The 24,635-nt window shown below is 34.2% G+C and overlaps 1 protein-coding gene and 1 non-coding gene across 2 annotated transcripts in view; one reads left to right on the forward strand and one right to left on the reverse strand.

Annotated features, from left to right (window-relative positions):
• The window catches only part of RNGTT (RNA guanylyltransferase and 5'-phosphatase), a 241,283-nt gene that overhangs the window by 127,283 nt on the left and 89,365 nt on the right, over window positions 1–24,635 (forward strand). The window contains 1 exon segment of the mRNA XM_039853170.1: window positions 13,560–13,660. Within this exon segment, the coding sequence (XP_039709104.1) occupies window positions 13,560–13,660 (101 nt within the window).
• On the reverse strand, window positions 11,305–11,423 carry LOC120595106 (5S ribosomal RNA). Its single transcript, XR_005650767.1, has one exon. It is a non-coding gene; the product is annotated as a 5S ribosomal RNA (ribosomal RNA).

Raw genomic sequence — 24,635 nt, forward strand, 5'->3', positions numbered from 1 at the left:
TTCCAAAATTCTAGGTTTCTATGAATTACCTCAGGGGACCACATGGAAGGATAGGTTATTAGGTAAGTACTCTGTTTATATCACAGAAGCTCTGATTTAATTTTTATATATTGTACTAGATAAGATTGTGTTTTTAAAAGGACTTCGCCTAAGAAATACTGTTTGAATCAGCTGCTTTTTTGAAAGGTCACTACTGATCTCTCTTCGTTGCAAAATCAAGATAATTTTTCAGCCCTTATTCAACTATCTAGTGATAGTCTATACTGCTGTTCACTATTTCTTAAAATACTCTCTTCCATGGCTTCTATGACACCACATGCTCCTAGTTCCTTCTAGTCTTATGCCATTTCTTCTCTGTGTCATTCAAGCTCTTCATCTTCTACTAGCCATTGAAGTTTGGAGTTTCTCAAGGCTCAGTGTCCTGGACCTTTGTTTTTTTTTTATGCGCTGCTCTCTCCCTAGAAATCTCATCTATACTTGCGGCTTTAGTTATCACCTTAAAGCCTGTGACTCAGACTTTTGATTTTCTTTTTAAGGTCCAGATTTGTTTCTCTAATTGCCTATATAGCTTTTTTTAATTCCTTAAAAACACAAGAAACTTAATATATTTTAAAGCTGAACTCCCATGTACTCCCCCAACAAGTAAACATACAAACTGTACAAACCAATCCTTTTTCAGCATTTCCTGCGTCAGTTACTTAAATGAGAAAGCTAGATGTCATCTTTGATACCTCCTCCCTCTTTCATCCCTCTAATCTATCTCCAAGTCTTGCTTTATCTCTGAAATATCTCTTAAATTATTTCCTTTTCTTTCCGTTACCACTGCCACAACTCTAATCTGACTTGTCATTAATTGCCTCTTTCCTGGATAACTGTATTGACTTCCTAACTGGTCCTGCAACATCCATTTTGTCTTCCTCTAACTTTTTTTTTTTTTTAATATTATATCCAGACTGATCATCTTCCTAAATCTCTAGCAATATCTTTTTGTTCAGGTTAAAGACCAAAATTAGATTTGAAGCCAGTTTACTCTCTCTTTTTTTTTTACAGCCTTTTGGTTTCCTCATGTGTTTTGCTGTCGATGCAAAAATAACTGATATTGTTACTTCAAGATGACTTAATTATGTTATTTTATTTAGGGTTTTTAAAAATTTGAAGTATAAGCTATACTTGACAAAATATTTAAATACTTTGAGAAAAATGGGTATTTTTTTTCAAAGAAAAAATGAGCTGTTTTAATATAAACAAATTCTAAAGTTTGAAATTCAAACTTTGCTCAAACTGAAGTGATCATTTTTAAAAAGAAATATTTTCAAATTGAATTTTCATCCATACATAAACTAGTTAGGTTTTATTAGACCTATATATATATATTTTTTTCAGTTTTACCATTTCATTGACATTTTGAATTGCTGACCTTTTGCGGTTTGTCACTTGAAAATGAATATTTTAAAATGGCCATTTGACATTTTAATGTGATATAGGTATTAGCTTTTAATTTAATTTACGAAGGTGATAATACTTATTTGTTTATAAGCTTTTACAAGAAGATTTTAATGATATATAGCATAGTAAATATTTGTAGCAATTGATTAATTTCTAACCTTTTAAAATCATATTTGTTTTATTGTTGTCATCTGTTGACACTTTCTAGATAAGAATTTTGTGCCATTAATAATCCATCACTATGAAATAAAAAAAGAATTATATATAATGATTTATAAAATAGAGATAATAATAAAATCTTGAAAGTATTTTTTTTGTTTGTTTTATTTTTTAAAAAGACTTCTTGTTTTATCTACTGGCTATACTATGATTAGTAAAATATTTAATTGTTTATGTATTGAGTATAGAATATTTAATCTCAAGCAATAGTGATATAATTGGTTTTCTTTTATGTTTTTATCATCTTGATTTTTTTGTAAGGTGGGTTAGCTTGATTTTATGTCTCACATCAATCAGTTTGCATGTATATTGAGTCAGCTTTGATTTTAATATTGCATTCTTGTGAAATATTAATGTTTTTATTAAATCTTTAATACTTCCAGGTATATTGAATGTTATGGATAGATTGTGAAATGAAAATTAGAATTAGTCTAATGTCTTGTCTTGAAGTACATGATGAATTAGAGTGGTTTTCCTCTGTAGCAGGGATGATGTTACCATGGTGAGAGCTTCTGTTGCCATGACATTTGCTTGCATATTTTGATAGGTCTTCAGTTGAAGAAGGGCTCTGTTTCCTGGCAGACTGGAAAAGTGTCATTCTGTCTTTTCCCAAAATGTGTAATTTTTTTATTGGAAAATACAATAATTTCCAAAGAATTGTAATAGCTAAGTGCCAAGGAAGGAAATACATTTTGTTTATTTTAAATTTTTTTTCTTGTTCAGCTTTTGAAACACGGTAAAATATTTTTAGCTTGCTTCGTGTAAGGAAGAAAAAGGAGAACATCATTTTTCTAGTGTTTATAATAAATAAAATATTTGCGTTTCTATTCAGTTTTGTTGACAAAATAAACAGCTAAGGATGAACAATTTGTAATCAGTCTCAGCTGGATATAGATATAGAATGTTACCGTACAAGTAACACTGCTAACGATGATATATTGGTAGCAGAGAAAGGGGAAGTAAATATAAATAAAGGACTTCACAAAAACGAAAGACTCAGTGAATTCAGAGAAGGTAAACATAAAGTACAAAATAAGTTTTCATATAAATGATACATATTAAACAGTGAATTAGGGGTAGTTCTTCTTTTTGTTGCTAACGTATGTTTAATGTTGAAACATTAATGGTAGATTTTTTCAAAATTCTGTTTTAAGTGGTATATTTTAAATTAATTCCTAACTAGATAATATAGAAATTTTATCATGTAGTAAAAAAAAATTACGTAGAAGAAAGCCTCCCTCTCACACTTCTCCCCTCCCTTAGTCATCTACTGTTAGTTTTAAACTTACCTCTTCATGGTTTCTTTATGCATTTATAAGCAATTATAAATAGGTTAATATATTTTTGTACCCATCCCACTTTTCACGAAAAGTAGCATATTATTTTGTACTTTGCTTTTCAGAATTTGTTCCAATAATATTTTTTAATGTATATTTGTTAGTGCTCTAATTTTAGCATCTGGGAACATATTGGAATCAGCCAAAAAATAGGGCTTAATATCGACATCTCTCAACCCTTACGTTTAGAGCAGTTCAGAATTTTAGAAGGAAATATTTAAAAGCATACACTTAATCATTTTAGAAGAAAAATTGATTTTCCTTTTGTTCTCTAAGTTTAGTGATAACATTAGTGGCTGTTTCTACTGGTAGAATTCATTTTGTAAAAGCTACAAACCAAAATATTCTGAAAGTATGTATTTGCACACACTTTTTTTTCTGCCTTCACATATTTTTTTGTATAAGTTCCATTTATTTTTTTGAATATCAAATTAGGTGTTGGTGCTACTTCCTTGGGGAATCCAGTCAGACTAGATGAGTGTGATTCTCTTATAATACTCTTCATACCAGTACTAGGAGCATAGAAAATTATTTTAGCCATACTATACAGTACAGATTAGCAAAATGGAGGGTTACATAGTTAATGAGTAAAGTAATTAGGCTGATGTTACATGTATCTAGAGTTTGATCACCTATTAGAGACTGCTTTTATTTAGACGTGTCTACTAGAGAAGAGGAGAAACTGAGAGTCTGCTAGCTCTAAAAATTAAGATTTTGTATCATGACTGTACTTTGGGGAATTGAGTGAGGGTCAGTTCTGAGTTGTGGAATATATTAACTCATTCTTTCATCTAATAAATCGAGTGGCTACTATATGTCATATATACATTGCTGAGTTTTGGAAATAATAGCAATGAATAAAGACAGGATTTCTGCCTTCAAAGGGGCTTTTCCTGTGAAGAAACTCAACATATTGGTTGAGTTTATATTACGGTGTGTAGAGTGAAAGAATACAGACTGATGGAGTAGAGGAGGCACCTTGGGGAACCCAGAGAGTAGGGGTAGGGTTAAGGTGCATTGGGAGATTAGACCTCTGCTAAAGATAGGACAAGACACTTAGTTCAGTAAATTTCACCATTTGGTGCCTGAGTGGTAGAGATTGGCTAAGTGGTTTAGGTGCGAAGAAGTTTATCAGGTTGTCTGAGCTCTCTCTTCCCTATAGCCAGGCTACTTGTCATTTGCTTTCCCCTACTACTTACCATTCCACAGAAAACGAGACTAAGAGTAATTAGTAGAAAACAACTGACTTAAAATTAGTTTCTGTTGGAACAATTTTATAATCTCATCTCATGAGATCATTTAAATCCAGCCATTTAACCTTTCATTATTTGCTTTTGGACAAATGATAAATTTTATTTTGTTAATGGTAGAAAGATAGCTGTATTACTGTGATTTGAGAAAGTTTTGCACAAGTTATAACTTCTACTTATCAGCTTATCTGTAAAAGGAGAGAATTTATCACATGCTTTTAAGACCCTTTGCTTTTCTAGTATTCTTACCAAGGTATATTAACTGGTCTTGATATTAACTGGATATTTCATTTAACCTGCCTTTATTTCAGTTTCCTCATTGGTTATATTTTAGAATAACTTGTAGTTCTGTGGAACTGCCCAGATACAGAAACTGAAGCTCAAGTTTCAGAAATCTTTGTGTAACTATAATAAAAAAAAACCAGTTTCATTAGAAATATAAATCACAGGTTATTTTATATTAAAACAATGGCCAGAATAAATTAATTAGACTTATGAATAATAGAAGATAATAATCTGACTAATGTTGAGTAATTTTTCCAACCTGAATAAACCAAGAAACTGCATTAATTTCTAATGATTTTACTCTCAAATCACAACTTCAGTTTTCATAAGTAAAATCTAAGTAAATGAGAAATGTCAGCAAGCTTTTGAATACAGAATTATCCATTTTCTTTTCTTTTTCTGCTTCTTTCCATGATAATTCTCTCTGCTATTTCTACCAAATTTATGACTTTTCAGAAATGAAACGCTAAGTGATTGCCTTGACCTATTTTTATTGGACAATGGCTCTTCCCTCTCTGTATCAATAAGAACAGCATTGAGTAGTGAGACAACTTAGCCTCAGACAACTTGAACAAACTTCGCCTCAATTCAAATACGTTCCTGGTCCTATTGCTTAGAACTTTCTTGTAAGTTAATTGTTCTTCAAAATTCAATTCATGCATTTATCTTATTCAAGAAAACTTCCTTTACCCCTTTACCACAGATTTTGACGTTTCTCTGTTGTACTTCCTTAGCATCTCTTGTTTATGTTCATTTTAGCATCTCTGTAATCTCTCTTGCAGATTAAAAGCCTCATTGTGGTTGAGCTCATCATATCTTCTCCAATTTTTATACAGTACTGGGCACGTAGCAGACACTTAGTGTTAAATGAACTTTTCCTCCGTGCAGGGTATTTATATGTCTTTTTTTGCACAATAGATATTTACTATTTGCTTCTCAGTGAAATATGGACAAAGAATCTAGTCAAGTCACAGTCTAGAGTTGTTTTACTTTTTTAGATAGCATTACCAATTAGAATTTCTTCAGTTTTATTTAAAACTAAATACTAGAACAACAAAAATAAAACTAATATTATGATAAGGCCAGAGCTCTTTCTTGGCCTCAGGGTGTGATCCTTATGAAGAAGGCATTATGGTTTTAGTGTAGGGCCTGGAATATTATGGTATTATGGTAACATAACTGATCACAGTTTACTACTAGAAGTCAAAGAGTAGAGCTGCAAAGCATTTAGATATCTCTGGTCTAGATATTCTGTTTTAGGCAAGCAAAATTATATTACAGTTTTACAATCAAGATAGATGAAGCCCACACTTTGAACTGCTTAAAATAATGAAATAGGTAGTTAGTAAAGGCACAGAGAAACAGAACATCTTGTTCTCTTTGCTATTATTACTACTGTCTTTCTTTATATCAGCGTTTCTCAGCTTCGGTTACAATTGACATTTTAAGCTGGATAAGTTTTTGTTGCGGTGAAGCTACCCTGTGCATTGTAGGATGTTGAGAAACATCCATGGCCTCTGCCCACTAGATGGCAGTAGCACTCCCTCCCTTTCCCAGCGTGACAACCAAAGAATGCAGTCATTGCTAAATACCCCCTGGGGGGCAAAATCATTCTTTAGTTGAGACTCACTGCTTTATACAACAGATAATATCACTTATGCCTTGTTTTGTTTTCTCTTTAATTTAAGAGACTTCTCTTGGCACATGGCCATCCTCTACCTCTAAGCCAGGGTCTGCTGTCATTTGGTAAATATTTTCCTAAACACCTTTCTTTGTTGCCTGACATTTGCATTCATTACATTTTTGATGATAACGAATATCTCAGGTTATATTGGTAATTGTTTTCAGACAGTTTTTTATTTGACAGCTCCCTGGCAAAATTAAATATATTTCTATAGAACTAAGTATTGTATGTAATTAGACATGGTTTTTGCTGAAGTAGAATTTATATTCTAATAAGTATTTATATTTTACTCATGGAATAGAATTACAGTATTTTAAAAATATAATTTTCTAAAAATTTTTTTATCATATATTCCATTAATTTTCAGAAGGTGCATTGAAATTCCCAATAATATTAAGTCTAGTATTTCAAATTAACATAAGTGGTTTGGTGTGCAGTGAGATGAGGAATGACTTACATTTCTGAATTGTTGCTTAGAAAAACAGAAGAGTTGGTACATGCTGGATTTTCATTATACAAGACTGAGTCTTGATTTTCAGAGAGAAGAATGTAAAGGATATTTAATATTTATTGTACAAATAATACATATTAAAATTCTTTTTAGAATTTGTCATTAGGTATTTTTAAACTATATAATCATTAAGCTTTCTTTAATAACTTGGATTAGTATTGGTTTCTGAGTGGTTCCATACTTATAGTCATATAAATAAATAGGGAACAGAAGTAAATGATGGTCTGTTTGTAAGTATGACATTCCCTTGGCAGAAGTTGTGAATGGGGTTGGGGTGGGATGCTTACCTGTTCTCACCTTACTCTTTTGTTCCTGTCACTACCATAATGAACCACTCTTACTAAAAGGTCTGTGACATTTCTGTCAGATATTCTTTATTAAAAATAAAGACTAAATTTTATCAGATAATTTTCATTAATGGGTTGACACCTGGAAATTTTCCAGTTTTTAGCATTTATAAAATAATTTATATTCAGCAAATCTAATTTATTTGTGATCATCCTGAGGATATATGTTACCTAAATGATTCTCTCAAGGTAAATAAATGAATGAAAACTTCCATTAAAATGTTATATATTTGATTTTATAGTCATGTTTAAACATAAGACTTGGGGGAAAATATATTATGTTTTTAAATTTGCTACAGATACAATGTCTTTCCTGTCAGCTCCAGTGATTTATCTTTGTTAGCATAACTTAAGTTATACTAAATTTGTCATTATATGGACTTCTGTTTGAAATAAGTGTTCCTGTTACCAGGATTTTTGCAGTTTTTCTCAAACTTATAAAAATCTGTTACAGTGTAATTTGACTTGTATGTTTAAAAAAATATATCAGTAATGGGAACACTCAGCAGTTTTTCCTTCCTGAATATCTCATATCATTTAATTCCTACAATGCCCTCGCTGAATCTATATACTCTCCTCTTCTTCAGTAGACCCTACATTTTTCTACTCTTGTGTTTTATTCATATTTACTTCCTGCTGCAAGTCTGCATGAGTAAATATTACCCATTCTTCAAGGCTTCCGGTGTTCGCTTGTCTATAATTAGTCCTTAAGCCACACAAGTAAAATATTTTCTTTTTTAACTATGTTCCCAGAATACATTTAAAACATTTTTCCCCATAGTCTCTTTAATTAACATGGATAGTGTTATACAAGCATTTCCATTATTTCCAAAACTTGCATCACCCCAGACAAATTCAGTAACCATTAAGCAGTGACTCCTTAACCCTGCCACCCCTCAGCTCCTGGTACCTCTAATCTACTTTTTGTCACTATGTATTTGCCTATTCTGGATATTTCTTACATGTAGAATCATAAAATTTTTGTTCTTTTTAAGAAAATCATAAAATTTTCTGGCTTATTTCACTTACCATAGTCTTTTTGAGGTTCATTCATTTTGTAGCATGTATCAGACTTCATTCCTTTTTATGGCCGAATACTACTCCATTGTATGTGTATACCACATTTTGTTCATCCATTCATACAGTAATTGAAACTTAGGTTGTTTCCACCTTTGATTCTTGTGAATATATACCTAGGAGTGGGGTTGCTGAGTCATGTGCTAATTCTATGTTTAACTTTCTGAGGAACTGTCAAACTGTTATTCATAGTGGCTGCATAATTTTATAATCGCTACATGGTTATGTACATAGCTTCTAATTTCTCCACATCTACTCCAATACTTGGTATTTTCTTTTTTCTTTTTTAAAATTATAGCCACTCTGGTAGGTGTGAAGTGGTATCTCATTGTGGTTTTGGTTTGCATTTCCCTCATGGCTGATGATAGTGAGCATCTTTTCATGTGCTTACTGGTTATTTGTATATCTTCTATGGAGAACTGTCTCTTCAAGTTCTTTGACAATTTTTTAATTTTTTTTTTTTGTCATTATTGAGTCGTATCAGTTCTTTATATATTTTGGGCATTAAACTCTTATCAAATATATGATTTTCTTATATTTTCTCCTATAGATTGTCTTTCCACTTTCTTGATGTTTTGTGATGTAGAAAAATTTAATTTTGATGAAGTCCATTTTATCTCTCTCTTTTTAAAAAATAAATTGCTCATGCTTTTAGTGTCATATCTAAGAATATACTGCCAAACCCAAGATCATGAAAATTTACCTATGTTTTCTTCTAAGAGTTTTATGGTTTTACGTGTTATATTTAGGTTGTTGGATCATTTTTATGTAGTTTTTATATATGGTGGGAGATAGGGGTCCAGTTTATTCTTCGTATCTGGAAATCCAGTTGTTCCAGCATTATCTTTTGAAAAGAGTGTTCTCTTCCCATTAAATGGCCTTAGCACTCCTGTTAAAAAATCAGTTGGCTACTGATGTATGAGTTTATTTCTGTACTCTCAATTCCATTTCATTGGTCAATATTTCCATCCTTATGTCAGCAACTCTATTTTGATTACTGTAGTCTTATAGTAATTTTTGAAATTAGAAAGTGTGAGTCCTTCAAGTTTGTTTGTTTGTTTTTTCAAGATTCTTTTGGCTCATCAGAGCCTCTTGCAACCCTATATGAAATTGAGGATCGGCTTTTCTATTTTTGCAAAACAGGCTGTTAGAATTTCAGTAGGGATCGCATTGAATCTGTGGATTGCTTTGGGTAATATTAGCATCTTAGCAATATTCAGTCTTCCTAAATTGGTGTTCTGAGACCATTTCCAATGTGAGAATGGGATTTTCTCTGTACCAACGAGCAAATCTTTGACAACAGCTGGGTGTCCTGTAATTCATCTTAATACTGACACTGTCTACCCAGAGATAGCATCAGATTCCACAGGTTGAAGACTCAGTCTTAGAGGACTACCCCCCACTTCCCACTTCAGACAGCATTCACAAGCTCAGGTTGTTGCCTGTGCTTCTGAATGACCAGTTGTAGATTGGAGGTTACATTGACCCCTTTCTTAGACTTCAGATGCCTATTGTAGGTCTAGGTTGTTACTGGTACTTCTGACCAACTGACTATAAATCAGAGATTCCCATGACCCCCACCTCAGATTTTATTAATTTGCTAGAGCAGCTCACAGAGCTCAGAGAAACATTGTACTTACTGGATTACTGGTTTATTATAAAATGATATGACTCTGAAACAGCCAGATTGAAGAAATGAAAAAGGTATGGGGAATGGGTGTGGAACTACCCTGCTCTCTTCAGGTATGTCACTCTCCTCAAATCTCCACGTGTCCACCAACTCAGAACCTCTCTGAATCTTGTCATTTGGATTTTTACAGAGACTTCATTACATAGGATTGATTAAATCATTAGCCACTGGCAATTTATCCAGCCTCCAGCCCTTTTCCCGTCTCCTGAGGTCCAGGGGGTAGTACTGAAAGTTCCAACCCTCTTATCCTGTGGTTGGCTCCTCTGACAACCAGTTTCCAGTCTTAGGTGCTTCCAAAAGCCATTTTGTTAACATAGCAAAAGGCCTTTCTTTATTACTCTCATCACTTCGGAAATTCCAAGAGTTTTAGGAGATATGTGTCAGAAAAGAGGATGAAGACCAAATGTATACTTCCTATTATAAATCACAATATCACACTTCTTGTCTATGAACATGGGATATCTTTTCATTTTTAGGTCTTCTTTATCTTTTGCAGCAATGTTTTACAGTTTTCTGTATACATATTATTCCTTTTCTTGGTTAAATTAATTCCTAAGTATTTTGCAATTTTAGATGCCATTGTAAATGGAATTGCTTTCTTCTTTTTTCAGATTGTTAATTGCTCTTTTATAGAAACACAACTGATTTTTTCTGTTGATTATACCACTCAGAATATTAAATTATTAGGAATAAGTTTAAAGTTATGCAAGACTTGTGTACTGGAAACTACAAAACATTGATAAGAGAAATTTAGGAAGACCTAAGTAGATTTGCAGAGATTATGACTTGGAAGATTCAGTATTGTTAAGATGTTATTTTCTCCTTAATTGATCTGTTGATTCAGTGCAATCCTAACTAAAATCCCAATAGACTTATTTTTCATAGAAATTTACAAACTGATTTTAAAATTTTGAGATAAGAGAATTTGGAAAAAGAAGCCAGAGTTTGAGGACTTATGTAACCTGGTTTCAAAACTTAAAAAGCTACAGTAATCGAGACATACAGTAATCAGTGCTTACTAGCAAGTAGATAGGCATGTTTATCAATGCAACACATTAGTGAGAATAGAAATATCTCTATATTTGGTTTTGACAAAGGTGCCAAGGCAACTCAGTGAGAAAAGGATAATGTTTTCAATAAGTAGTACTGGATCAATTTGATATTCATTTGCCAAACAGAAAACATAGTCCCTTACTTCATACCATATAGATGAGTTAACCTCAGATTATATACCTGAAAATAAGAGCTAAAACTATAAAATTTCTCTTAAGAAAAAATAGTAGGAAATTGCAGTGATCTTAGGATAGGCAGAGAATTTTTAAAGAGGGCACAGAAAACGTAAATGATGAGAATGTAAAATTAATGATTTTTTTTTTTTTTACGCAAGGCAACCCTTGGTTGACCTCACAGATTGCAAAGACCTTGTCAGTTTATAATCCTTTGTTTTTTATTTTTTTACGCCGACAGCACCTGGTGTTCCTAGGTGGTCTCCCATCCAAGTACTAACCAGGCCCAATCCTGCTTAGCTTCCGAGATCAGACGGGATCGGGCTTGTTCAGGGTGGCATGGCCATAGACTAAAATTAATGATTTTGAAAAGATACTCAGCATCACTAATCATCAGGGAATTGTAAATCAAAACCACAGTGAGAAATCACCTCACACCTGTTGGAATGGTCATTATTAAAAAAATCAAAAGATAACAAATATTGGTGAGGATGTGAAGAAAGGGGAACCTTGTGCACTATTGATGGGAATGTAATTTGATACAGCTATTATGAAAAACAGTGTGGTGGTTCCTCAAGCAATTAAAAATAGAGCTATCATGTAATCCAGTAATCCCACTTCTAGGTATGTATCTAAAAGAGAGAAAACCAGTATCTTAAAGAGATATCTGTGTTCCCATGTTTACTCCAGCATTATTCACAGTTGCCAAAATATGGAAAAAATTGAAATGTCTGTCTACAGATGAATAAAGAAAATGTGGTGGACATACACAATAGAATATTATTCAGCCTTAAGAAAGAAGGAAATCCTGTCATTCCTAACAACATGGATGAACCTGGAGTACATTATGCTAAGTGAAATAAGCCAGGCACAGAAAGACAAATATCACATGTCTCACATATATATGAAATTTTAACAAAAATAGTTGAACTCACAACAGAGAGTAGAATGGTGGTTGTCAGAGGCTAGGGGATAGTAGAAAAGGGGAGATATTTATCATAGGGTACAAACTTTCCGTTATAAGATGAATCATTTCTGGAGACCTAATGTAAAGTATAGTGAGGATGGTTAATACTAATGTATACTTGACATTTGATAAAAGAGTAGATCTTAAATGTTCTCACCACCTAAAACAAAACAAAACAAAACAAAAAACAAACGAGATGATGAATATATTAATTAGCTTGATGGTGGTAATCATTTCTCAATAGATGTCAAAACATCATATTGTGCATCTTAAAATTTTTATTTCTCAATCATACCTCAATAAAGCCAAAAGGAAAATGATGATTTTTGACTTCATTGAAAACAAAACAAAACAAAACTTTACTCTGTGAAAGAAATTAAGAAATGAAAAGGCAAGCTAAAGACCAGTAGAAATTTGTAGTACATATATCCAACCAAGGCTCTTTATCCAGAATATATAAGCAGACCTTGCAAGTTAATAATGAGATTACGCAGTAAAAACAAGGATAATATTTTGAGTAGACTCTACACCAAAGAAGATACAGAAATATCAAATAGGCAGATTACAAGATCTTCACCATCTTTTACCATTGAGAAAATGGAAATTAAAATTATGAGACACACTTTAGAATTAAAAATTTAGAATTATACTGAAAGTACATAGACCTCTCATATATTACTGGATGGGAATGGAAAATGTTACAGTCACTTTGGAAAACATAGACAGTTCTTATAAAATTAAACATATATTTACCATGTGACCCAGCCATTTTACTCCTAGGTTTTTACCCAAGAGTTATAAAGTCATGTCCATACAGATGTTCATAGCAGCATCATTTATGATACCTAAAACTGGGAACAACCTAGATATCCACTGACTTGTATAAACAATTTGTGGTATATACATAAAATAGAATTCTTCTCAGTAATAAAAAGGAACAAACTACTAATGTATGCACCAGCATAGATAAATTAGAAAACTTCATATTGAGGATTTCTCATGAAATCTAGTAAAGACAAAACTACCATGATAGAAAGAAGGTCACTGTTGCCAGAGAATTGGGGGGAGGGAATTGCCTGCATATGCCAGGAAGAAACTTTTTGGGTGACTGAAATGCTATATATATTCATCTTGGTGATGGTTACATGATTGTATCCATTTGCCAAATTCATTGGTTAATTTTATTCATTGTAAATTATCCCACAGTAAAGCTGAACAAGAAAAAACAAATTTTAAAAACGATTAAACTTACTTTAAGCCATAGAAAGATTGGAGAGAATAACAATTTTCATTATTTTTCTGGACGTTCACAGAACAAGGTCTACATGCTTTGGCAGAGAGCGGAGAAAGGCCATCAGTAAGGAGGAAGATACTTATCTTCACTCACTAGTTGAAAATAAAAATTGAGTTCAGAAAAGAATAGTAATTTTGCTTAATAGAAAGTAATCTATGTTATATTTAATAAATCGAATTTAAAATTTTAACTTCTTATTAACTGTTATCATTTTAATTCACTTTAGAAATATAAACCTGGTCGATGTGATGAAATTTTGAAATGGAAGCCTCCCAGTCTGAATTCTGTCGATTTTCGCCTTAAGATAACAAGAATGGGAGGAGAAGGGTAAGTATGCACCTTTGTTCCCCCACCATTTTTACATGAAATAATACTATTTGTATAAAGCTTCACTGTTTACCATGTATTTTACTCATACTCTACAAAAAAAAGGTAAAATACAATATTTGACAATATATATTTTTTAATTTATATATATCTTTTCAGTTATAGTTGACATATAATATTATTAGTTTCAGGTATAAAACACAGTGATTAGACATTTATATAACTTAGGAAATGGTCACCCTGATAATGCAGTACCCATCTGACACCGTACATAGTTTTTACAATATTACTGACTATACTCTACATCCTCATGACTGTTTTGTAACTGCCAATTTATACCTCTTAATACCTTCCCCTCTTCACTCATCTCACCACCTTCCATTCTGGCAGCCATCAAAATGCCCTCTATATGTGAGCCTATTTCTGTTGTTTATCCTGTTCTTTAGATTTCACATATAAGTGAAATCTCATGACCTTGTCTTTCTCTGTTTGACTTACTCTACTCAGCAGAATATACCCTCTAGGTCCATTCATGTTGTTGCAGATGACAAGATTTCATTCTTTTTTATAGCTAAGTTATATTCCATTGTATATGTGTACCACTTCTTCATCCATTCATTTACTGATGGACAGCCACGTAGCCTTCATATCTTGGCTGTTGTAAATAATACTGCAATGAACATATAGGGACATGTGTTCCTTTCAAGTAATGTTTTGGATTTTTTTTGGTTAAATACCCAGAAATATTACTGGGTCCTTCTTTATATTTTGTTAGAGCCTTTAAAAAAAATTTTTAAATTTTTTTATGTCTGTTTTGTCTGATATTAGTATTACTACCCCAGCTTTTTTTGTTTGTTTCCATTTTCATGTGGTATCTTTTTTACCCTTTTACTTTCAGCCTGTGTGTGTCTTTTGATCTGAAGTGAAGTCTCTTGTAGGCAGCATATGTTGAGTCTTGTTTTCTTATCTAGTTAGCCACCTTATCTTTTGATTGGAGCACTTAATCTATTTACATTTAAAGTAATTGTTGATAGATATGTAGTTATTGCCATTTTTTATTCATAATTTTGATATGTTTTTCTTCTTTTTAAAGAAGTCACTCTAATTTCCTGTAATACTGGTTTGATGTTATTTGATGAACTCCTTTAGCTTTTTCTTATTTGGGAAGCTCTTAATCTGTCCTTTTATTCTACATGGTAGCTTTGCTGGATAGAATAGTCTTGTTGTAGGTCCTTGTTTTTCAGAACTTTGATGATTTCATGCCAATCCTTCTGGCCTGCAAGATACGTTGAGAGATTAATTGCCAGTCTTACGGGAGCTCCCTTGTAGGTAACCAGTTGCTTTTTGCTCACTGTTTTTAAGATTCTCTCTTTGTCTTTAACCTTCGGAATTTTAATTACAGTGGGTCTTGGTGTGGGCTTCTTTGGGTTCATTTTGTTTGGGACTTTCTGTGCTTCCTGGGCCTTTATGTCTCTTTCTTTCACCAGGTTTGGAAAGTTTTTTTATCATTATTTCTTCAAATAGGTTTTCAATTTATTGTTCTCTCTTCTTCTGGTACCACTATGATACAAATATTGTTTACACTTGATGTTGTCCCAGAGGCTCCTTAAACTATCTTCATTTTTTTGGATTCTTTTTTCCTGTTGCTGTTCTGATTGAGTGTTTTCTGCTACCTTACCTCTAAATCTCTGAGTTGATCCTCTGCTTCATCTAACCTATTGTTGATTTTCTTTAATGTGTTCTTCATTTCAGTTATTGTAGTCTTCATTTTTTACTGGTTCTTTTTCATTTTCTTTCTTTTTATGTTTTCTATCTCTTTGTTAAAGGTCTCACTGAGTTCATCTACTCTTCCCCTAAGTTCTTTGAGCATCCGTATAACCAGTTTTTTGAACTCTGCATCTCGTAGATTGCTTGTCTCTATTTCGTTTAGTTCTTCTTCTGGAGCTTTGTTCTGTTCTTTCATTGAGACATGTTTCTTTTCTTTGTCTTGACTGCTGCCTTGTGTTTGTTTCTATGCATTAAGTAGAGTTACTATGTCTTCTGGTCCTAGAATAGCTTTATGTAGTAGTTGTCCAATGGGGCCCAGTAGCACAGTCTTCCTGGTCACCTGAGCCAGGCGCTCCAGTTGTCTGTCCCTTGTGTAGTTTTGTATGTGTCCTCCTGTTGTAGTTGAGCCTAGGTGGTTGTTTGCATGTCACTGGGAGAGACTGACCCTTAGATTGGTTGATTGTGAGGACTGGCTGTGACTATAGTGGAGGAGCTGTTGTGTAGGGGCTGACTCCACTGAGCAGAGCTCTGGTGCCTGCCAAGTCTGCTCTCTGGGTGTGTCGTTTGTGGTGGCAGCTGAGTGGTACTCTTGCTCTGTCCTAAGTGGCCACTGGGTGTGCTGGCCCAGGGGTCTCCTGGGAGGGGCTCTGCCGTAGGCCAAGTTCAGCCACTGCCTGTGCTCTGCCTGGGACCACCTGGCATGAACCACAAAGCGATCTGCAGATGTCTTCCACTCATGCTGGGTGTGAAGGTGCCTGAGAGGAGCTAAGCTGCAGGCTTGGGACTGCTTACCAAGAGGGATGGGGCACACCAAGGCTAGATGCTACTTGTTTGGGGTTTGTGAACCTTTGAGAGATTTCACGAAAGTCTGCAGCACGAGCCATGACAGGCAGTTTATATGGAAGCACCACTGGAATTGGCTTGGGTGGGCCTGCAAGTTGGTTGGGACAGAGTCTCAGGAAATTACCAAAGTTGGGCAAATAGTGTTATCTAGGTTGATGGAGACTCATATATGGCGCTAACCTAAGTCTACACGTTTGACCGGGGTAAGGCTCAACAAAGGAACAATGGCCTCTGTCAGTGCTTCTATCTGGGAAAAAGCTTGCCCCGAAGCCAGACAGTTCATTTACTTTCCATTTCCCTGGTGCCTTTTGAGCTGCTGCCTCAGAGGTGGAATGAGTTAGTCAGCAAGTAAGTTTGTATGTGGGCCCTTTAAGAGGAATGCCTGGGACTACTGCAGCCTTCTGTCTCACTCAGCCACAAGCTCCACTGGTTTTCACAGCCAGAAGCTGTAGAGACTTCCCTTGCTGACACTGGTGCTCTGGGCTGGGGAACCATTGTGAGTTCTTCTGGGGTTATCTCTACAGCTGAGATATCCCTCCTGATTCAAAACTACGCACATGGGTGTGAGGCCAGCTCCTTTTATGTCTTTGCCCCTCATACCAGTCTTAAGGTGATTTCTTTTGTATGTCTTTAGTCATAAAAGTTCTGTTCAGCTAGTCTTCAGTGGTTCTCCAGGCTGATTCTATAATTTAGTTGTAATTTTCATGTGGTCATGGGAGGAGGCAAGCACAGTGTTTACCTACTCTGCCATCTTAACTGGAACTTGTAGTGTTTTTTTTTAAAGTAATGTCTTAGACCTTTAAAGTATGGTTTTGAATCAATCTCAGCTGCTGTAATAAAGTGGTGATAGCATAGATTCTTGTTAGATTAAAATTTAGTACAAACAGAAAATTTTATTGTGTAAATGCCCTGTTGAGAGCAATTAAAATCTAAACTTTGCTCTTTTTACCTGAAAATTTGAGGTCTATTAACAGTGGTTTATTACGGTCTAAAATAACTTTTGTGTATCTTAGCAATTTACATTGTGTTGAGTTTTATAGACATGTAACATAGACTTTCATCTGAGAGCTATACATTGTTTTTAAAATATTGTGAATTTATATTAACTAATATACAACCAAAAACCATGGTCATTGTCAAAAGCTGAGATTACTAAGGTAGTCTGTATTTTGGAAAGTGCAAACTCTTGAGTGTAATGTTAGTGACTTATAGCAGTATAAACTTATTTTTTGTATAGCATAGTAATTTAGAGCACGAATTCTAGAACCAGAGTGCCTGGGTTTATATTTCCTTATTAGCTGTGTTACCTTGAGCACATTCCTTTTTTCTGTGCCTCAAATTACCCATCAATAAAATAAGAATCAGCTTCCTAAGACTTTGGTGAGGATTAAACAAGCTAATATATGCAAACTATTTTAGAACAGATGGCACATGGTAAGCATTTAAATGTTTGCTATTATTTTTGTTGTTTTAATTTTGATTTGTCAGTATTCTCTATTTTTCATTCCTATAATTCTGTTGTTTCCTGAACTGTGTAAGTTCATTTTTCCTAGTGAATCATTTTGTGTTTGATTCCAATCCCTGTTAACTTCTTCCTTTTAAAATGTGTCTTTAATTTATTTGTATAATTAATCATAAATTGTTAGATACCTGTGTAGAGCAAGAATATAACAAAGTCAGAAAAGTTTTATTTACAGAATTTTTTGTAACAAATATCTTAAAATCACCTTGGCAATATGTATAGTGGTTAAGAACATAAATTCTTGGCCAAGATTGCATAGAACCAAAGCCTAGCTTCACTGTTTACTTGCTGTTGTAGTCTTGTTACTTCATCTTTCTATTCCTCATCTGTAAAATATCCACAATAATCATGCTTATGTCATTGATTTGTTGTGAATATTTATTCATATTCTATGTGTAATTGTAGGAGTGAACAAAGTAAACATGGGTTCTGTCTTTATAGCCTTCACGTTTACAAGCTAGTGGGCTAAAATGGAAAAACAATACTGCTTTGTGAGGTTTTGTAGGAATTTAAAAATTTATATATATAAGGAACTCAGCATAGAAATCAATAATTTTTGTCTTTTTGATGATTGTGGTTACTGATTTAACCTCAGCAGAATGTATGATTATGTCATGAATTAAAAACAACCTGTATTATCAAGTGGAGGGATAAAGTGCTGCTAATGAAGAAGCTGCACTTTCCTGTAAAAAATATGAAGATATTTGTTATGTCTAATAAAAAATATACATTCTAAACAGTGAAATATAATTTTTTATATATCATGTTAGTTAACATTGACAGCATCCCTTTTGAATGGCGTGTGAACAAATAGACATTCTCCTAAGCTGTTTAGTAGGAATTCAGATTGGTATAACTCTTCTAGTAGACAGTGAGGTCGTACATATCCTGGAGAGATAAGCTTCAAGTTTTGTGAAAAGAGAAGTGTTATTTGTCTTCTACATGGTTGTATTCCCAGTACCTAGTAGGTGGCTTGTATAGAACAGGTGCTTAATAATATTAAATGGTGGGATGTATATACAAACAAAACTCCAAAAAGTGTGTGTGTGAGAATTTTATTGTATCACTTATAGAGAAAAATTAGAACTATTCAGTGTCTTTTTCACTGTGTAAGTCTTTTGTAATATACATACACATCTTTTCATGTGTGTGTTTCTAGGACAGTTGCTAATACCATTCTGTTCTCTCTAAATAGTGTCTTTTACAGAAAGGTCCAGCTTGTTGAGATATAGGGTTTTCTTAGAGGTTTAAAATTGATCTGAGACCTAGCATCCAACTTTATTGTTTGATTTTACATTTATGCATAGTTATATAACACTAATAGGAATATCAGTTTAAGTCTAGTCAAAACAGAAACCATAGCCATTTTTTTAACAGAATTAATTTAAATATGAAAAATTGTTATCAGTTATTAAAGAACTGAAAAGGCAAAAAAGTGTTGAAAGGGTAGTAACTGCAGGAAGCATCTACCATGTAATAGACTAAGAGAACAAAGGAATAAGGGTGAATTATTAAAATTTAGTTGCTTGGAGAAGGTCATGTAATGCTCATAAGGACGTCATTGCCAGCTGGTGGTGTTACCTCAAGATCTTGGAGGATGGATCCTATATTTAAATCCTGAGGAAAGGGGGTAGTACTGACCAGCAGGTGTTCGTTTTTCAGAGGAGACCTAGTGAAACTGGTTCTAAGACTGTGGAAAAACCTTCAGTAGAGCTAACTGGTACTATTGGAATCAGTTGTCACTCCTATGGTAGAAACTTTTCCTGCAAACAGGAAAGAATAGATCCTTTGTCCTCTAGTCTTTTCGTCCTCCCCACCCTCAAAGGGTTCTAGCATAACAAAGTTGAGCATAAAAAATGAGTTAAGCCAAGAGACTGTAGCTTAATATAAGCATAGTCCACTTCTTTAGTTACTTAGCATCCATGTATTTCTATATACTTTTGAATTTCCATAAAACAGCAAAAATGTTATTCTTTCACTGAAGATGCAAATATTCTCTCACTGTCTCTTCAAAGTGTGGAGACACAAAGTCTTAATCATCATTTATCTATTTCTGGGAGACAGTCATGGTATCTATCTCTGGCAATGTTAATCACTCTTCAGGTTCATTCACAGTTGATCTGAATACATATTACTTAATGACTACATTATGAAGTTAGTCAACATCAGCAGTCTTGACACTGGTCATAACATAGCTGAAACTTTCTTTTCCACTGTCCATTTCATTTTTTCTTTATTCTCAGCCAGGATCTCAGAAGGTCAAGTTTTTTTTCTTAGGTGACACAAAACCTTTCTTCCTGATAGGTCTTATCCTCTGTGGTCTTGTCTTTTTTTTTTGTTAGTGTAGTTTTTCACTTACTTTTACTGTTGGGCTTGGAAATACCAAGAAGTATCCCAGAGACTATCTTGGGTTCCAGATTTAGTCCTAGCTTGTGGGCTATGTAGCAACAACACAGTTTTTCTTTGTAATAGAATCTGTTGCTTCAGCCAGTAGTCTTTTTGTATTTGGTTCAGTTATATGAGGAGCACAAAATGGTCAGCTGGCAGTTTAAATTTTTAGTTCAGTGAAACAGTCTTGTGTCCCTGGATACAGAAGTGTGCGTGTTTACAAACTGAGATTTCCAAACCAGAGCTGCCAGGGTGGGAAACAAGAGTTCTGTGAGCAGGTAATTAGGGATAATGCTGAGGTGAGGATGATTCTTTGACCCACGTATTTTGGCTGAGGGGGATACTACACTGTATATTTGGTGACAATTAAAAACGTGTACCATGTCCTGTTCGAACACTATCCTTTTAAGGTGTGGTCTTCTAACTGGTGTTGTAACTGACTTTTCAATTCATCATTCTGCTTTTTTGTTAAGCTAGCTGCTTCTAGGTGGTGGGTAAGACCAGCGAATTTCAAGGCTGTGAGTCCATTGTCTCACTTGTTTTGCTGTGAAGTAAGTTTTATGACAAATCATATTAATAAGTCGTGCTGTAAGTCCATAGAGGTGATGCTAATAGAAGTTCTAAAGAGAAAAAAAGAATATTTTGTCTGGAATATTTATATGATCCAGGGAGGATAAATTGCTGTCCCCTCCATGATGGAAGAAATCAGTGTAATCAACCTGTGTCTGGTATTTTCACCAAAGCATCTTTTCTGTAGACATCTTTGCCACAAGCATTTTTGCTGCAAACATATTCACTGTATAACTAATTGGCCATAAGGCAGTTTTGCCATTAAAAAAAAAAAGATAAAATCACAAATAAAAGAGGGACATTAAAATTGAATAACAAAATTAAAAAATTTATTGTGAAATACAGAGTATTCGAAGACATTTAAAATGTGTGTGGATTCATAGCAATACTATGAAAATAACTTAATGTTGTGGGTTGTACCTAAACACTTGTCTTCATTCTATGGCAAATGTTCCTCTCTTTCTCCTCCTAATGTAGTGTGTTTAAAAAAAATCAACTAACTCTTGGGGCAAAAATCAACTGGAAGAAATGCTAACAATTTTAAGACAACCTCTATTTAAATTGACCACTTCATTAATGGAGAAAAAATCAGTCTGACAATTAGCTTGAAAACATTTTAAGTCTGCTGAAGGCAGTTAATTCGTTAATGGAGTATTGAAACCAAATAGTCCCCCCAAACCCCATCAAACTATCAGCTAGTACTTTCGTCTTTTTTTATGGCAAAATTGACTTATGGCCAACCAGTTACGTGGTGAAAATGTTTGTGGCAAAAATGCTTGCGGCAAAGAAGCTGTAGAGAAAGTACCTAGAACATAATAATCACCTACCATAGTGACCTATAATATACTGTCAGCTTAGCATAATGATGCTTACTCTGTGGGTCAGTGGCTGGCTGATCCCCCTGGGGAATGATGCTATATCAGGGGCCTCAGTGTTGGTTTCAGCTATTGGTAGCTGTGGCCAGATCAGCTGTGATGAGGAAAAGTTCATGTAATTGAGCCCACTTATAGCCCCTATCTTTGCCACTATTACCCTTTTTTCACAAGGGGTTATTGAGTAAACTCTGGGATGTCTGGGCCAATAAATGAATTGATATTCTAAATGATTCATTTTGGCTACCTGATTATTGAGAGCCTCCCCTGTAATATATGCATATTTTCTGAGAGGTTCCTCTACATGCCTTTCCCAGACCTTATTGTCAGTAATTTTCCAATCCAGCGCTTTCCATATTCTTTACCAATCTTCCAAACTGTTGACAGTGCAGATTTGCACTTTTGGCCATCTCTCAGTCCAGACTATACTTCAGTTGGGAGAATTTCTCATCACTGATGTCATCAGACCGTTATTGTGCAGCAGTTCATTTCCTCTTTGTTCTAGGATATTATGGAACTAACTTTAAAGTACACCTAAGTTTCTTCTTTATTCATCTGGTTATAAGAAATTCCCCCATGATGTTAGATACAGATTGAAGAAAAAAAAAAGCAGTGCCTCAGGAAAGAAAGCCATATGTCTACATAGGTTTTCTGGACTTGCTCAAGCCCAATATCTTGTATAGCATTTCTGCTTACTGATAGTTTGTTCCCACTATGCCTATACCTTATGGCTTAGTGGGTCAGGGAAACTTAGGTTATCATGTGGTTACTTGCTTCCCACAATTAGGCCTTCATTCTCTTTCAAGGCCCTAAAGAAAGCTAGGATTAATTTCTCAAAAGAACAATCTTTAGGAGGAAATGGCACGATTTTGCTTTAAAAGAAGATTTGTGATATAATTCTTCTGTTGGGGCTTGTGTGACGCTCCAGATAATTGATGTACTGGGTTATAAGGTTCAAGTGATAGAACAGCTTATGTATATAACAGCCTGGAATTGTTACAGAGCCCTCTTGCTCTAATCCTAGCTTATGAATAAATGCTTGTCAAACATTGTACCCCCCCTTAAAGTAATAAATAGTAAAAATATAGTAATTTGTAATAAATAGCAAAAATATAGTAATTTGTTTTTCACTTCGGAGAAGCTATCCGATGCGTCTTAAGCCATTGGACTCCCAGAAACCTTACTTCAGTAATGGATCCTTTAATTTTTATCCTTCATTTTCTGTCTTACATATGTGTTACTGAGACTTTTAAAGGACTTATACTTCCTCATTGCTTCCAGTAAGCCAGAGTCCAAACTCATCAGCATTGTGGATCCATATTTTGTTCTGTGTAATGTCAAAATGACCACTGTCTCTGAAAAAATAAAAAGGACAAATAACAAGTGGTGGTAATGATATGGAGAAATTAAAGCCCTCAAACATCGATATTGAGATTGTAAACTGGTGCAGCCATACAACCACTCTGACAATTCTTCAGAACGTTAAAGATAAACTAAGCAGTTCTTCTCTCAGGTATATCAAGAGAAATGAAAAAATATGTCCACAGAAGAATTTGTACATGAATTTTTGTAGCAACATTTTTGATAATAGCCAAAGGCAGAAACAACCCAACTATCTATCAACCGAAAAATAGATAAATGTGCAAACACAATAGCTCTTTTATTCACCAGATTAGGATAATAGATCCTCTCTTAAGCAAAGGGGCTCTGGAGTTTTACCACTTGGATTTCAGTTCCAGCTCTGCAATCGCTATGTTGCTTATATTTCTACTACTATATAATGTGAATAATAGAAGTGCCTACCTCTTGTGGGAATTTAATGAGATAATACATACAAACATTTAGACCACTACATGTCACATAATAAATACAAAATACATATTTCACTATTAAGAAGAAAATGACCATTGTCTCTGTAGATTATACTGTGGCAGAGAATGGGAGAGTAGATGAGCTATATGCCAGGCAAAGGCAAATATCTTCTGATAGTACCTCAGATTGGTATAGAGACAGAGGTACTTTCCAACTTGTAGTTGGGTATAAGATTTCAGAGACTGTGTTGAGTTGCTTCATTAAAGATAGCACATCTGGAACAGCAGCTGCAATTGGTGTCACATCCTGATTAAATTTATGATAATCCATGATCATTCTTCATGTGATTGCTCACCTTCCGTAGAGGCTAAACAGGTAAATTAAATGGATATCTAATCGATTTTGTCACCCTGGCATATTTAAGTCTTTGATGGTTAGTAATTTCTGCATCTCTCTTGGAGATGGAGATGCATTATTGCTTTTGCTTTATATATCTGGCAGGGAGAACAAGTTTCAGGGGCTTTCATTTATTTTACTAGCAAAATGACACTCCATAGGTCAGAGAGCCAAGTTGGAAATTCTCCCCATTGCCAAGTATTTTTCTTCCAATTATACATTCAGGAACTGAAAAATAACCACAGGTAATATCCTTGAACATACTGTCTCACCTAGATTTAAACTTGAGCCAGAAACCTATTTATCACCCAGTCACCCTGAGTCTCTCTTTAACTAGCAGACCACGATGGTATTTTGGGTCCCTTGCAGTTAGTATCTGTTTAAAGTGGGTATCTGGTAATCTCTGGTTGGTCTGAATATTTATTCCTTTTTTCCAGTGCACAGTCACTCTAGCAAATGCTGCTGGTGTTTTAAAGAACAGTTGGAGGAAAATTTATAGCAAGGGTCAGCACATTTTTTTTTTGCTATAAAAGGCCAGATAGTAAATATTTTAGGGTTTGTAAGCCATACAATCTTTGTCTCAACTACTCAACTCTGCCATTGTAGTGCAAGAGCAGGCATAGACAATATGTAAATGAATGTGTATGGCTGTATTCCAGTAAAACTTTATTTACAGAAACAGATGTCAGGCCAGATATGGCCTGTGAGCTGTAGTTTGCCAACAGCAGATTTATAATATATACTTACTTATATTATATACTTGTACTTTGCAGGGTCATTCTTCAAGTGGGCTTGGCCTCTTCCT

The sequence above is a fragment of the Pteropus medius genome, unplaced genomic scaffold (genome assembly GCF_902729225.1).
Source record: "Pteropus medius unplaced genomic scaffold, Ma_sr-lr_union100, whole genome shotgun sequence".
Classification (NCBI taxonomy): Eukaryota; Metazoa; Chordata; class Mammalia; order Chiroptera; family Pteropodidae; genus Pteropus; species Pteropus medius.